General features: G+C 41.9%; 1 protein-coding gene across 4 annotated transcripts in view; it reads left to right on the top strand.

The window, feature by feature from the left end:
• Nucleotides 1–1,786: 1,786 nt before the first annotated feature.
• The window catches only part of GPM6B (glycoprotein M6B), a 29,903-nt gene continuing 14,688 nt past the window's right edge, over nucleotides 1,787–17,001 (top strand). For 2 of the 4 annotated variants that reach the window (XM_062488033.1, XM_062488034.1), the window contains exons 1-2: nucleotides 1,787–1,847; nucleotides 9,189–9,308. In XM_062488033.1, the coding sequence (XP_062344017.1) occupies nucleotides 1,787–1,847; nucleotides 9,189–9,308 (181 nt within the window). The remainder of the gene's footprint in view (nucleotides 1,848–9,188; nucleotides 9,309–17,001) is intronic. The other 2 variants (XM_062488035.1, XM_062488036.1) reach the window with 1 other exon arrangement.

The raw sequence follows: 17,001 nt of genomic DNA, 5'->3' as shown, positions 1-17,001 counted from the left end.
GAGGACACTTCATGCCATCTACAAATTAGCATCATTCTGCTTACATAGTGGTCTGCTGAAGTGGGAGCTTCAACTGCAGACTTTTCCTGACTCCAAGGAAGCATTTTAGGAGAATGCATGACATCAAGTTTTGATGCTGTGAAATGAAACCTTAGGATATGACCAAGACCTCCTGGCAGTTGTGCTGAAGCCTGAAGTCTGAGCAGTAATGCCCAAAGCAAAGTAACAGCTGTGTTGGCTGTGGTGAGAGAAGAGGGTTTGTGCACTGATTTCTTGAAAGAGATGGGAACTTTCTCTAATGGTTAGGTCTGAGGGTTTTTGTGCTTTTCGCTAAGCATCTAGAAATAAAAATGCACAGCAAAATTGTGGGTGTAGTAACTTCAACCAGAGGAGACTAAATTGCAGCAACAAATCTTTGGACTTTTCCCTTCTTCCCACTCTCCTGTTTGAATCTGTTATAGGGAACATGCAGGGTGTAGGTTTTAATATCCTCAGCATTTGCCGAATCTGTTGGGCGTCTTTGCAGGCTGTAGAACTGGCTGCAGTGGCTGGACCACAAAGGCCATCACTCTATGCTTGCTCCACCATCCTGCACACACAGGGGTGCCTTTGGGCACTTGTGCTCTTTGCAGTGTATTGCACTGTAAGGCATTGAGACAAGGAAAGTGATAGGCAAGGTCAATTAGCGTCAGTACAGCCTTGAATGTGGCAGTTGTCCTGGGTTTTGGGAGGAGAACAATACCCCTATGTGGTGTTGCCCTGCTCTGTGGATCTTGGGCTGGGGACACCTAAAGTCACCTCATGCAATGCAATGCTGGCATGTCTTGAGTTTGTTGCTCCCAAGTGCAGCTTATTTGATCATGCCTGCATTCTGTCTGGATTTAGGGGAGTGATCAAACGTGCTGAACAGCAGCTCTGTGCTCACTCCCAAGCATGGCTTTGTGTCTCTAGTGGCAGGCCTCCTTTTAAAGCCCAAGTTGTTTTCTTAAACATTTTCTCCTTCAGAGTGTTGCATGTGCATTTTAGGTCGCTTGAACTGGCTTCCTGTCTCCTTGGTTGGATATTTTTTCCACGGTGCTTGTGAGTCAAAGAATTTAAATTTTCCATGTACATACATATATGCCCACTTTGGCTTTTATGCTTCTCTCACACAGCCTTTTACCGTGGGTGAGCGGAACTCTCAGCAAAGAAAGCAAACAGAGAGAACCGACCCATCACCCCCCACCTCTTGAAAGAGCAGAGGGCATGTGGAATAAATCAAAATGCAAAGCATAATAACAAGGTCCCATGGGAAAGGGAGCCTTGTGATTGTGTGCCGGCATGCACTCCCCTTAGAGACAGCGGCCAGGGGGCTCCTTTCTTTCTCACTTGCATCTCCCCTCCCGATGTCACAATCCATTCACTGCTCGGAGAATTGATTAACATTTGTTGGGAGACGGGGAAAGAGGGGAAGAGCGGAGGGCAGGAGGAAAGGGGCGCGATCGGGTGATGCTGGTCCCCACGGTGTGGCAAGCTGAGGCACAGGATGGCTATTTTATAGCTGGGGACCGTGGTGACGTATAGCTGAACGAGCTGGCACAGCTCCTCGTGGACCAGTCAGCGGAGCGAAATTGAAGCTGACAAGACTTTCCTGGCATTTTGGAAAGGACTGTAATCTACTGTAGGGGAGAACAGAGCCGCTCAATCACCGCCGCTGTAAATAGGAGACGGAAGGGAGTGAGAAAGGAGGCGAAGAGAAAAAGTGCTTGCTGGGGGGGGAGGGGGGGCAGCATTTTTGGTGGATGGTATGAAGCCAGCCATGGAAACTGCAGCGGAGGAAAATGCAGAACAAAGCCAAGAGAAAAAAGGTACCCAGGGGTCTAACAATAGCCTGTTTAAATCTTTTCATTCAGGGGGCTTAAAGAGGTTTAGGCCAGTTTTGTCACTTTTTCAAATAGCTCTTAAACAATCATTACTGCATCTTCGGGCTTTCAGTCGTCCTTTCCTGCTTGGCTTGACAACAAATTAATAGAGCATCAACCTTTCTGTCTGTGTCTGTATTTGCTCTGAATCTGTCCTAACCCTACCCGAAATGATGCTTGCAAAAGAAGTCTTGTTATTGCTGCGTCTTTGACAGATTTTGGTTAATTTGGTTTACAGAGGTAGCGTGTGCCTGTGTGTTTGCATGTTGTTTTCGGAGCCGTAATGTGGTGTTTTCATCAGGACTAGCCATGTAGCAACCCTTGCAATGCAGTGTGGGAGACCTAGGTTATAACAACATCTAACAGATTATAGTGTCACACAACCTTCGTGTAGTGAGCTCGGTGCCAAATGCTACTCTGATTTTTAAAATTCTTTTCCTCTGGTGTAATCTGGCAAATTTCACTTTCGTAGCTATCTGCCTGCACTATGATAAGAAGGAACAATGCAGTGAATTTTGCAGCATTAGATTTCAGGATGTGTTAATCACCGAGAATTACTGCTTAATGGAGAGAACAATTCCGTGGTAATGGTTCTGTGGTAGGGAGATGGCAGCGCTGAAAGAGAGGTGCTTCATCCAACCCAGCTTTACAAGTTGATTCTGTTTGGTCTGGAGTGCTGAACTTCAGAGCGTAAATTCAACTCGCTAGGGACATTTTCTTTCCACATCGTATAATCTGTGTCAAATAACCATTCCTCTTCAGCGTACTAGACTACAGATCGCAGTTTGATGATTTCTGCCCCCACCCCGAATGATACAGCAGCAACAAAATTGTTTAAATTTCTGCTTTTTACTTGAGCCATAGTATATTTTTAACCTGTTGTGTATCGTTTATAAGCAATCTGAGTATCTCATAGGCTTAAGCAGCTGATAAACTAGTAATGCATTTTCCTAAGCAGAATTCTTTTATTGATTGTTAAGCAGTTCAGATATAAACATGATAAATTCTGGTAGTTTCCAGTAACAGATTTTGTTTTCCTACTTTGAATCTGACTCCTGCTACACACTTCATATAAAACGAGCTTCAGTTTCAAGTAAATGAAATTTGTCAAGTGATTAGACATAGTACTACATAATCCCTTGGGGATTTCACGAAAGAAGGTCCACTGATGAGAGATTAAACTCTGAAAGCCATTAGTGTATGTGGACAATAACCCACCTCACTACAGATTTTGAGTAATTAATGTACAAAATGTCCTGAATAGATTGACTATAAAACCACCTTGAATTGATAGATCATTCTTCAAAAATTACTGCAATTCTTTCTTCTGATTGGCAAGCTTATTTTAAACCAATGGAATTCATGTTACAGTGAATATTAAAGAAAGTTATCCGTATGCATTAGCAGCTGTGCAAAACAAAATGTGTTGCTGAGTGTGTTTATGATGAGTTTATGGCTTCCCTTTTGTTTTGGCAAGGATGAAAGCACAATATGTAGAACAGTAAATCTGCTTCCAAGTCAAGGTGGTGGATTGTTGCTTTCATCAAATGCAAGCAGGGAGCCTCCTATCCCAATGTTACCACCATTTCTTAGTTTTTTTTCCTATGATAATTTTAAGGTTTTTTTTCCTATGATAATTTCATACTTTGGATCTGTTACGTAAGTATATGTATGCAACACTTGTAGGCTTTGTTCTTGCCTGTTCTCCAGTTCCTGAAAGTAGCACATGGTCTCTACTATTATGCTCTGTATTTCTCTTCACTTAAATTCTCCTTATGCTTCACAGCACATTAAAATGCAGAGAGCTGAAACAGTCCTACTCCTAATTTATATAGCAAAACAAATAGACCAGATCCCCCTGCAAAGTTACTGCTGTGAGGTAGTAATGGAGGCGACATATTTGGTTTTGAGGGGAGATTTTTCGAAGTGTTGAATCTGTCGAGTCCAGTTGGGTTTTCAGATGGGCTCAGCAGGCATCAGGTGCCTCTCTAATGTCAGAATTTTTCAATAGGGCTGTTTCACCAGCAGCTCCTGTGGAGGAAAATTGGCTTTTTCTCTGTGTAAAGAAACTTGCAGGAAAATGCTGCTGCTTCATTTTGGGGCATAGACCAGAAGAGGACTCCTTCATTTACTCTTTGGACCACATCTCTTACTTGTTAAGACTCACATGCTTGCCAGCCTTGCAACCTTTTCTTCTTCCTCTAGGATCCCACCTGGACTTTGAAATGGCCATCCTTTATGAGATGCCCTAGATCCAATGATTTCAAGGCAACTGCCACAGCTTGAAGCAGTTGAAATCCTCTCACAGGGTCTCTTAACTCTTCCATCTAGAAATTAATTGCAAAGCCTAAGGAGATAAACCATCATCTGAAGGGGTTTGGGAGATGCTGTTATTGTTAAGACCGAGCAAGGGAAGATCATGAGCATTCTGTTTTGGGTATTCAAGTTCACACTCCATATGCTTTTCACTGCCAGGTTTTGGGGAAAGTATCTGCATGTAACAAACAGCAAATTGTGCTTTTAAGCTAAGAGGTATTTTCCCCTTACCAGAATTTTAAACTGCTTGTTTCTGGGGTGTGTTTGCAATGCAAGTGGTTCTTGATGATGTACTGCAGTTTTGTGGAATAAATACTCAGAGGAATTTGGTCTAGGACAACATGTTGTCCATGTACAGGGCTCCCAATACTTGGGAGAACCCTGGAGAGCAATGCCACCGGAGCACTTGAACAATGAGGTCTGTTTTCAGGTTGAGCACCTAAAGCAGTCGTATGTGAGCAGTGGTGCCACATAGGTATTGGTTTGTGTTTCCCATCTCTGTGGCAAATGTGAACAGCCAGCTGTTTTGGACTGCAGTGTATCTGAGACAATTTGCACAAGCTAATGTGCTTTATGAATATTACAGATTGATAAATGAAAATTATTGAAAGTTATTTAGATTTTTTAAAATTGCTAAACTTTATAGAATTCCCATTCTGTCTTGTAATAATTTTCATGAATCCCCTGTCTGATTTAGGCAGCAATACTACCCAGCTGATGGATTCAGTGTTTATCTGACATTTGCCTCTCTGCACCCAGATGAGTGGCTGCTGCCCCAGTTTTTTTAATTGGAATTGGAACAACCCTCATGTTGATGGAGATAAGAAATAAGTCAGCTTTATGCTGTGTATCAGCAGCCCTTATCAGAGGGGAACACCATGAAAGCTGAAGCAAAATGTTTTACAGATAGATACTTTGCAGGGCTGCAGGACAGATTGGATGCATTTTAAAGATGAAGGTTTACAAATTATTACAAATGACAGGGTTTATCTTGCAGGCATTAAATTAAATCAAAACGTGAGGACTGGGCAGGCAGATTTACTGAGGTGGAATAAATAAGAAAAACGAAATGCCGTTTTGCATCAGCAGTGAAGGATATAGATCCTGATACACATTAACAGAGACAATAAGTTTCCCTTTTTATTTAACTGTGAGAAATACTACCAAGTTGCAAAGTTCTACAAAAAAGAAAAAGAAGAAAAAAAAAAAAGAAAATAAACCCCAACTGTGGATGACCGTGGTGAATTCACCCATTACACATGGGATGGAAGAAAGCCATGATACTAGGGTTTAGATTCCTTATATGAATACATATGATGTTCAAATTGCCTATGCTGTGCTAAGGAATAATGAAGACCAGTTTGAGCAGCTGTACCAAAGGTCCCTTTTAATTGGCTCTTCCCTGCTTATGTTCTCTTGATAAAAGAAGACCTTGTGCTCAGTAATAGCTGTGAGCTTTACTATTTTTATGGTATATGAACCCATGTTTCAGCTTTTAAGCTCTAAATAGACAAGTATACACTTGTAAAAAATAGAAAGAAGATACTTGGCTTCTCTTACACTATCACACACTGTTGTACAGTTGTGTTTAAATGAAGCTGTAAAGCGTGATGTGAGAAAGGAATTAATTTTCATTCAGTTTATTTCACTTCTAGCAAAGTTATTTTTGCACAGTGAGCTTATGACATTTTGATGCATCACAGATGTATTTTTCAAAATAACAAATGGAAAAAAGTATTTTTAAAAATATGTGTTATGATCATCAGCCAAAATTTTAAAGGTGCCCACCTAATGTTAGGCTCTGACAGTGGCATCAGAGCTGTCAAGCCACTCCAAGATTTTGAGTACACTGCATGTTTTTCCTCATTTAAAGCAGCTGATTGGTGTTTCAGATCCACTGACAACAGTAACTGCTCTAAGTCTCTGAAGAATATGACTGTAGGAAGAGAGGTCCAGCCCTGGGAGAATCTGGGACACGCAATATTCTGGGGATAATAATTTGGCAGGCTTAGTGATTTAGGTTTTAATGAATAGGATTTGGTTTCTAAATAGGAGGGGTTTGAAAAATACTCAGAGAATGTACTTATACTGGTCTGAACAACCTCATGAAAGCAGAATACCTAGACATATGTGCCATGGGATATGGTAACGGGGGGTGGGGGAACCCAGATGGCACTGTATGTACACAATGGATTTTGCAGCAGGAGCAAAAGGGGCAAAGAGGGGGGAGGAAGTCTCCTTCAGTTACTCTGACCCTTCCCCCATTTTCTGCCCAGCCTTGCTCCTTATCCAGTATTCATCACCAGACCATCAATGACCAAACAACACCCTCTCTTGCTCCCATGGACTACTTCATCAGCTGAGACAGTTGAATATCAAAACTGCATTTGCTCTAAAACCATATGATACAGGCAGCAAGTATGAGGATGTTGAGCACTGAATTTGATTACAGGCGTGCAAGATGATTCATCCCAATGAATATTGAACACCACAGCCGCCATCATTGTGCCTGCATGGTGTGACATGAAAACATTGTCAGTTCTGTAGCTGCTGTGTCTGTGCAGTATTGAAGACAACCTCATTGTGACAGGAGGCCTCAAGCCATGGGAGCTGGGTGGTGGGTGGAGGGTACTGTAACCTAGACCAGGGAATGCAGTTAGTGCAGTTGGTTTACTCAAAAAGCAAAAGGTAAAGAAGCCCTTAAGCCTGTTTCCTTTCTCAACTGTTCAGGGTACAGAGTTAAATTCCAATGGAAATGGACTGTGTGAAGCCTGGGGAGCTTTTGACCTGGTGTTGATTTTACATGAGTGGGCCTGGGTGGGTCCCAGCGAAGTCACCCAGAGATAGTCTTCAGCTTCAAAGGTCGTGCCAGGCGTGCACTAAGGGCTACCAAACAGCCATTGCTGAGTGCCTCTTTGCAAAGCAGTGGAAAAACTGAGATTCCTCGTGGAGTTTGAACTGCCTCCTAATGAAAGGAGCCCTGTTACTGTAAAACCAGAAATTGCTAATTAAAGAAACCAACTCCATAAAATGCTTTCACTTACAGAAATGATGCTACGAAGTTTACATGATGCCTGTGTGTTTCAGGGTTTGATGTTTGTACCCAGCAGACAGATGATTTCACCGGCATTCCCCCAGGCTAAGGGAGAAAAGGAGCAGCCTGTTCTGCTGCTCTGAGCAAGTGCATTTGTGGCTACTGCTGGAGAAATCTCAAACTGTGGGTTCAAGCTAGAAGGATCAAATCTTGATGTCAAAAGTTTGATTTAGATGCTGCTGCAGTGCAAATGAATAATTATTTTTTTTTTAATCTTTGCAGCTGGTTATTTTTTTTTTTTTAAATCTGAATCTGTTACCAGTGTCCAGTAAGTAGCCTCAAAAAGGCAGGGAGCAGACACTGGGGAAGCAGAGAAGAGGAGGTATGCAGTACTAGCAAAGAATTTTGTTTTCCATTTTGTATCCAATTCTATTATTATGGCCTTCCTTGTGATCTCCCAAGCAGGTTTGTTCTCCCTGAGCAGAAGGAGATGATATCATCCTGAGAATGTGCAGTCATTTTGGAACAGTCCTTTCAACACATTTTGAATTTTGTTATGCTCATGAGATGTGGAACTTGTCTTTCCTAAGAAGAAGAGTGAGCCATACAATACAGAATAATGTCTTCTGTGGAAGATTTACTGATACCTGCTTGCTGGTTTGTGTGTGAGATGCAGAGAGGGGAAAATTACCAATCCACAAAGTATCCTTTAGAGAGCCATTGATGCTAAATTTATGTACAAAACCCAAAAAGGCTCTTAGGACTGGAGTTCGTTTGTTGATAAAGAAGACAAACAAATTCTTGGTTTAAATCTCTAGATCCAGCATTTGGATTCAAGGCCAAGATTTTTTTCTCTTCCTGACGTATGCAAATGTGGCTGTGCCAAACTTCTCATTGCGCAAGTAGCAAAACCACATGAGGGTAACTAGGTCCAGGACCTTCTGAGCCCCTCATAGACTAGAAATTGATGGCATTTCTACTTCTCCTGCCCCCTGAAACTTGTCTCTAATCTAGTCTACAGTAGATGGCATTTTCATCCTCACAACCTTCACTTTCTCCACGTGCCCAAATGCTGCCAAATCGGATTTGCTTCAGCCAGAAATGATGGTTGCTTTCACATTTAGCCACTGCAGAGGGGGACTCTGGTGCAGTTTGAATAAAGGTCTGTCAGTCTCACCCTGACAGCTTTGACAAGCCCATAGTGGTACCAATGGGGGACATGTAGTCTCAAAAGTGGTTTGATGCTGTTTCCTGACTCTTTCAGGGGCACAGAAACCCTGTGGCAGTGAGTGTGTGAGTGGGTGAGGTGAGTTACTACATGTGGGTCTTGTTGCTGGGCTTCCTCTGAAAAGACAAGGAGAAGCAGGACTGTTCTTCTTGGCCATGAACCTGGAACAAATGGGTTTTAATACACTTGATCCATATTTTTGGATGTGAGCAGGGTCTAGGTGAAATAAAGTCCACAAACTTTCATTTTTTTAATGTAAGAAAGTAACAGAGCAAATCTTTGTGTTTGCCCTACCTTGACATAAAGCAATAACCTTTTTCTTTGACAGCATTAGAGTCTTTTTAAGAAACAGGTAACGTGATTTTCCATGACTTTACCTTCCTTTACTTCTGGAGCAGACCTTTTTGTCAAGGACCAAGAAAGTGAGGCAGGAGAGTGGGTGGGGGTAAGGAATAGAGAGCCCTTACTTATGTGTTTTAACTCAAATCCTGGGTGGAGTTTCAGCTATTCAATCTTTCTTAACACCTGTGTGAGCATTTCCCTGTTGATCATCTCTCCTAATCTCTTCCCTTAGTCTGTAATGTTACATTGTTTCAGTTCTGAAACTACAGTGTGGTTTTTTGGGCTCTTTTTTTTAACGTTAAATGACTGAAAGTACTGAACTAAAACTTGCTGGTGACACTGACTTTTTACCACCTAAAATTGGCAGTGATCACCAGACCAGAAATGGAAATTGGCAGGTACCACTGGATGTACAGGAGTTCAAGGCCACACCGGTACCATCATGTGCCAGCATTGAGAGGCAATATTAGTCCTTTGGGGATTCAAGGTAAATAAAGGGCTGGGTGAAAGGGAAATGAAGAGTTCAGAAACTGTAGTAGAATAAACTTAATGCTTTGCAGTAGTCCTAACAATTTAAGATAAACGTTCCTGTGTTTTTCTTGTTTTGTTTGTTAAGGCTGTAAGGAGTCTACTTCTTTTGTATGAATACTTTTGACATAAGTTTGAATTTTCTTGTTAATGCTTAAAAGACAATAATAGGTGATGTGAGGGACAGCTTCCTTTTAACTGTGCTCCCAAGTGCTTCAAAACTGTTTATGGATGAGATGAAATAGTACGGGGGTTTATGTGGATGAATCTATCAGACTCATCAGCCACAAATGCAGAAATTACACTAAAGCAGTGACATCACATCTTACTCACTGGTATCCCAGCAGTATGCTTCCTGGACAGCATTCTGTGGTTTGGTTTGCATTTTTTTTCTTGCTGGAAGCACTAAATGCATATGTGAGAGTCTAGAGGAGGATTTCAGGTGAGGCTGTAAAAATGGTTTGGTGATTCTGTATGCCTGTCCTTTCAAGATCTGGCTTGAGACCTCAAGAAGATCCTATTTAGTTTTCACAAAGCTTTATTTTAAGGGTCTGTGGGGGAACTGAGTTTTGAAGCATCTCAGAAAGGCACCTGAAATCAAGTCTATGATTGATCACATTAGAAAATTCCAGTCTGACTGATGGATAGCACAGCAAGGGATGTATGTGCTTGGAGACAGCCTTTGCAGCTAGCTGTATCCAGAATCCTCTTCTCTTTATGGAGCTGAGTGACTGAAGCCTGCTTGACAGCTTGTTTGTTGGAGACGCCTGCCTCCGCATCAGAGCCTTTAATAGCAATGCAGGGAAATATTCACCAAAGCTTGCTGCCTCATCCTTCCCCTTTCCATTTCATTTTCCTACTCTTGTGCTTTAGGATTCAAATGTTTATGTATTTCATATGGTCTTTTCCCCAAAAAAAAAAACTTATGTCACAAATTATGATCCCTGTCTTCAGTATCAGTATTCATTTTGACCATATTTTATGACAAGTTACCTGGGTGACAGGTTTGGGGCTGCCAGAGGATATTTCCAACCTTCACTTTTAGTACACATGGGATATTTTACACACAAAAGAAATGCTTCAGGAAGTAGTGGTAGATTATGAATGCTGCCTCTCTGGGCTGTGAAGGACATGGAAGGAGCAGACTAGACCCTGGTTATCAGGGTCTTGGGCCCCTTCAGCTGTCCTCAGTGATGAGACATATCCATATGTGCTGGCACAGATGAGCCAGGACACGGAGATGAACAGCCTTCTGTTACAGCAGCTGGGAGTCTGGCACCTAAAATGGTGCTAGAAACCCTTGTTTAGGCAACTGAACCCTTTTCAGTCTGCCTTGGGAATCTTTATGAACTAACACGTAGGTAAATATGCCTGTCATGAAGGAATTGATGATTGAAAGGCTTCTTGTTGATGGCATAAAAAAAAAAAAAAATCCCTCCACCAGAGCCCAGAAATGCCAGTTCAAGGGAAGATGTTTTAAATGGCTGCACTTAGAGAAATTATAAGTCTTTTAGGCAACAATGAAGAAGCATCTCTGAACAGGTCTTGAGTAAAACCAACCTGCCAGTGATGGATTAGCCACTGTGAAAATGCTGGTCTTTGCTCTTGTCCCTTATCTTGGAGGGAATATGTCACTTCAGACCCAGCACAAATCCCTGCTATAAGATGCCTCCCTTCAGCACTGGCCTGCAGCTCCCCACTGCCGTGCAGCATTGGCTGCTGTGCTGAGATAACCTCTGCTCCTTTGACAAACCTCAGGATTTCTTAAGTGCCGTTGTCTTCTCTGTCAGTGTCCAAATAGGCATCCTGACGAGGGCACCTCTCTGGCAGTCCTCATGGCATCCACCTCTTCTCCCTGGGTCTCCACATACAACATGATCTCACTTCCCTAAATCAAGCTTGAATCCAGCTCTTGAGTAACAAGGGAAGAGTCAGTGTGGGAGATTCACTGCAGTGCTGGAGCCAAGACATCCCCAGAACACCTGCAAGTTTAATGAGCCTTTCAAAATGCCAAAAGAATTTCTTCCCCAGAAAGCAAAGTACCATCTTTTTCTCTAGAAAGAGAAACTTTGCAGTAGTTGTTTAACATGAGCTTAGCTGTAGGCATTATTCCAGGTTGGGGGGGTGTTGTTTGCTTTATGGGAATTTTTTTTTTTTCATTTTAAACTTGCTTCCCCCAGATGCTGGGAGGTGTTTCAGCTGCTCTGTGAGCACATCAGGGCATGTGAATGTGGAGTATCTCACTGAAGCAGCCTTTCTGCTCTTTTGCTGAAACAAGCTCAAGTTTTGGAAATTATTTGGTGGGGATTCAGCTGGGGAAATGATTGCATGAAAGCTGTTGCAGAGCAAAGGACTTCTACAGTTCCAGTTCCGTTTTCTTATTCCTCCTCCTGTTCCATAGTTGGGTGAATATCTGGGAAGATCTCCGCATCATCAGTTATCTCTTAAATTGAGAATTTACCTTCTGAATCTGAGATCTGCCAGGCTGGAATACATGCACACACACATAACACACACACACAGGTTTTGGCCCTGTTTTCAGCTCTAGGGAGAGAGAGGTTGTGTTTCTTGTTTGCTTCTTTATAGTTTAGGGAGGAGTCAACTGGGGAAGCGGTCCATAGCGGTGCCTGAAATCCAGTGTGGCAAAAGTCTTGCTCTCCTGCTGAGTGCTGAAGGCTGGTGGAGGGTGAGGTGAGTTACAGCTGGCAGAAAGGTGGAGCTAAGAGTTTCAACTCCAGTCTTCCAGGTAAGATATTCACCTTTGATTAAAGTAAAAGCTTTCAAAATCACGTCAGCCAAGCTACAGGTGGGTCTGGAGGATGGTTGGATCAAGGAAACTCAAGTGTACTTACAGATTTTCACAGAGCTATGGAAGTCGCCCATGGAACTGAAATGCTTAGGTGCCTTTGTATGTCCACACTGAGCTTGTCTAGACCTTCAGGCATTTGGATATCTTTGGCAGTCTGCCCATTGCTTCATCTCTCTCACCTTTCTTCCTTGAGTTTGTCCAAAATTATCACCTGGGCTGGTACCTATTGAAGCAGCACTTCCTGCATGTTGACCCTGCTGAGCAATTTCTTCAGGAAGGAAAAAATAAGGGAAGTGAGGGGAGGCAGGCCATAGCAAGGGCAGAAAGGAAAGAGGGTCTTCAGGCCTGTTGAGCACTGAGTTGTTGATGTTTCAGCTGAGAATTACAGCCCAGTTTGGACCAGCAGCTGCCCTTGTTGGTGCAATGTGTTTGAGCTCTGCATGCCAGTGAGCACTTCCACATGCACAGGCTGTGCTGAATCCCAAGGGTTATTTTGGATAGTCAACACTAGAACAAGTCCCAAGGAGAAATAATGCCAAAGCTTATATCAATAATGCCTGATCTGTCCCTTAGGTAAGAAATCTCTTTTTAAAATCACCAGCTTAATATTTTTCTTTTTTCTGCAGAAGTAGCTTAGAGATAAGAAATACGCCTCCTCAAGGATTCCCATTGAAATCTGTTTGAAGTAAGGCCTTTTCCAATTTATAAATTAGGTATTTTTCTTCTTCTGTGGATTCCACTGTTTCATAGGCCAAAAGTAAAACAGAAGACATGAATTAAAATTAAGTTTGCCTGACCTTTGTCCAAAGGCAATGACGAGACAAGAGTAATTATCTCACCATCTCATGGGGCAGCAGTGTTCTTCCTGTGCAGGTCTGACTCTCATATGAGAGAAAGGACTGGGATGGGCCCTTGCAATAAGTATGAATGTAGTGATTCCTATTCCATAGGTTTTACTGTCTGAAAAAGATGACTTCAGAACACCTGTGAGCTCAATGAGCCTTGCAGAAGTTGGAATTATATAGATGGGGAGTGTGTGTATTTCACTAAATTTGAAGAAGGTAAACTAGATAAGACATGTAAAAAACCCATTCAGATCATCTGTTTTTGCATGAAACAGGTTTGGTTCCTGCAATGGGAGTGCAATTTTTTTCCTATAAGAACTGCTGATTTGGGAAGAAGAGATTTGGAAGGGAAAAAAAGAGTGTTATGATTACTGCTATGTGTTCTTAGAGTCGTCTCTGCATCATTTAACACCATCCAGAAGAAACAAATCTTGCCTTGGTAAAACAGCCTCTTCTCCAATCTGAACATCATTTTTTCTTTAGTGAGAGAAAAAAAACCAGCTTTTGCTGTGGATGAACATTGATAACCTCTGAAAGGCTGTTCGGTTTGTTTCAGCTTGTTTGTGGAGATTTTTGTTGATCATGGTAGGAAGAAAATGTGCTAGATTTTAAACTTGTGCTTACTGTATTTTTTGTCAAATTCAGGAGCCACTTATTATCATTACTCATACAGTACCACAGAGGTCCTCTGTGCTTTGTGGATTGGAAGAAGGGTCTGCTAATAGTTCCTCCAGGCTGTGAGATGCTTGTTCTTAGTGTGCACCAATTGTCCTGCTTTCTCTGTGTTGGTTTCCAGCACAGGAGGTGTGAGCAAGGACTTCTAGTTCTCTTCTACACAAGAAAATGGAAGCATCTAACTGATAACAGAATAAATACCTTCTCAGAAGAGGGGATCTAGCTGTTTGACAGTGCTGAAACCAAATATCTTGTATCTGTCTCAAGAATAACTGGAGAAATTACTATTAAAGCTGATGACCTTCAGAAAGGAGCTACTTAGTCTTCAGGTAGCTCTTAAATAGTAGAGGTTGGAGTTAGATTTACTGGATGGATCAGACTTTTACATGAAGAAAGTAGGTTTTCACTTGAAGGTTTTTACCTGAAGGAAGGATGTTTTGCTGGCCACATGGAAGGATAACAGAGGTGGTCTTGCTGTATTTCAGGTCTGATCCTTCATGGCAGCCCTGATGGCAGTGTTCTCCAAAGGTCATGTCCCCTCCATCACAGGAACTCTGCTGGCCAGGAAGGAGTTATTGATTAACAGCCCTGGAAGAGGGGAGTGCAAATACAATGGAGAGATTATCAATCTGGCTGGACTAAAGAGCATTTACATTAAGTTTTCTGGCCCTCATTAGTTAAATTTCAGTATAAGCTGATTTCACAACTTCTTATTTGTGTAGGACAAAAAGGACAAAATTGGGAACCACTGAACTTGAAAGGAAGTTTTCTGTGGAAGAACCTCAAAAGGTTTGTGGGAGGAGAAGAAAGGATTTTCTCAATTTGAGTTCATCACTTATTTAGTCTGTTTAATGTTAGTCCAGAAGTGTGGTGAGTGAACATTTATTCCAAGTAGTAACAGCAGTTTTAGCTTTGTGTCATGTTTTGTAAATCAGCAAAATTTAAGATGAACAGGAAGAACAAAGACTTCCATGTGATTTAATGCAGAGCCTTTTTATTTTAGTCCCTTACTAAAGCATGGAGAGAAATTTGTCACAGGCTTAAAACTTACGCTCATAAGGTTAAGTATTTTATCTTGTTGTATTGTTGCCACTGACCCTTGGCTGCAGGTGTGGGTGACAGATACGAGGAGTTACCTTATTGCCAGGTACTGGCTTAGTCTCATGCAGAGAACAGGTAAATTCCAATTTTGCTTCTGAGGTATTAGCCTATTCCCACTCTCTCACTGCTTCTCCTGTGGCTGCCAATCATGCAGCAGGTAGGAAGATGTACATCCTAGCATGCATAAGCCAGTCAGAATGGAAATTTTCAAAAATACGGTGGGTGACAGTAAAATTGGCATTTGCTTTCATTGACATATAAAGTTAATTTTCTGACAAAAATCCTTGGCGGTTTAGGCCTCCAAGGATGATATTCATGCTTGGTATTGGGTAATCTTCAGCACTGGGGAAGCAGGAGGCAAATGTCAAGTACTGAGTTGTCCTCTTAGGTGTGAATTGGGAGTAAAGCTACCAACACTAGGCTCCTGTGGATGTGTAGTAATGGGCCCGATTTACATGTGATGGCTGCATTTAAGATGCTATCTAGTGCTTTCAATTAAAGTGTTATTTAGTGGTTTTTTTTCCTTTGGATTTCTTGCAACCTTTTTTTTTTTTAAGCACTTCCTCCCCACGTGTTCCCTGAGCTGTTGTGCTGGAGCCAGGAGAGCTTGTGGTCCTGTGGTGGAGCATGATGTGCAATTTCTGCCGTGTATTAACTGGACTGGTGTCTGTTAATTTCATAACAAAGACAGCATTTCTTAAAATGTGTTACACAATTACAGGAAGTAAGAGACGAGGAGAAAATGATGCCATTGCTTTATCTTTCATGGGAGGGGAAGAAACCAAACTTTTAAGGAAAAGAAAGTGGGAACTAACTCGAAGACAGCCATGGGATCCTGCAGGTTTAGCTCCCTGAAATAGAAAACTTTTCAAAGCTTCTTTCAGGTTTTCTTGGTTCCTTGGTTTCTTGTTCCATAGTGACCTCGACTATGGGCCAATGAATAGAACCTTGAGATGCATTGAGGCACTAGTTCAACCTAGGAGGTGTTTGGAACATTAGACAATAGGCTGGCTTTCTGTCCAGGAGGTGTGGATGTTCCTTCTTTACCTCATGTTTTCTGTGCTTTGCTTTGAGGGATAGATTTTTGAACATCATCCTGTCACAGCTTTTGAAGTCTGGGCTTCAAGAACTGATGAATGATCTTCCTAGAGCAAGCCCTAGGAATACTCAAGGAAGCTACCTGATCCCATTGCAATGTCTTTTGTAATTTCCAAAACACAGACTGGACCTTAAAAGGATGAGGTAGTGTGTGAGAACTGCCTCTCTTCCTTTTTCTTTTTATTTTGAGACCATTTTCCATTAATTCTCTATTACCTTGCCATTCTGAGTTTAAATCCTAAAGCTGTACTTAAGGTACCAAAGGAGGGTCATCCACACAATCACCGTTTGGCATGGGAAATTGAATGGCTAAGCCCCTGCATATATGCAGTAGGCTGTACTCTGCTGAGCAGATTGTATAATTGTTCATCATACATTAAGCAACCGATTGCCAATTTATGTACATATGTAGGTTCATCCTTTACCAATTTCCTGTGACTGATAGCTTCCAGGAGATTAAAAGAATAGCCGGTTCCTGTTTCTTTCTCTTCTCTTTATTTTTGTCCTTTAGCAAGAATATTTGTGTGTGTGTGTGTGTGTGTTTAATAGCATTCATTCCCTAGAGAATAATCTCAGTCTTTGTTTTAGCTGGCCTCCTTCTGAGAGTGTATTAAATCTGTAGCCAAGATCACAGGCAGCTCTGGGCAAATCATTGGGCTGTTATTAACCTGCCTCCATGGCAACTGCTGCTTGCCAGCCTGAGGACAAAAAATGTTTTTATTCTGCTGAGTTGCACAAAAGGTTCTAGTGATGCCTTGCACAAAATGGCCATTGAAAGGGAAGATGCAGTGATGTGTTTTTGTGCTGTACAGTTTCATATTTAAATTGTTTTACACTGTTTCACTGGAAGTGGATATGCAGCTGAACAGTTCAGTGTTTTGGCTATATGGATAGTAAAAACTATGAGAAAATTGGAGCTGAACTTATTTTAATACTACTTATTTTTGTCAGCTTGAGTTCACAGGCCTTCAGCCTGCAGTTGTCATCAGAGTGTTAGCAAGTTACTTTGTGAACATGAACTAGGCAAACATCTTCCTGGGGTTTCAGTTGTACTGTGTAAAGATAGTTGCTGACTTGGAGCTACAGAGAGAGAACATAAAGGTTTCCTAGAAAGCTCTCTAATT

Source organism: Cinclus cinclus, chromosome 2, assembly GCF_963662255.1.
Source record: "Cinclus cinclus chromosome 2, bCinCin1.1, whole genome shotgun sequence".
NCBI classification, from domain to species: Eukaryota; Metazoa; Chordata; class Aves; order Passeriformes; family Cinclidae; genus Cinclus; species Cinclus cinclus.
The sequence above is the reverse complement of the archived record's forward strand: the minus strand, read 5'-3'. Positions and strand labels throughout refer to the sequence as shown.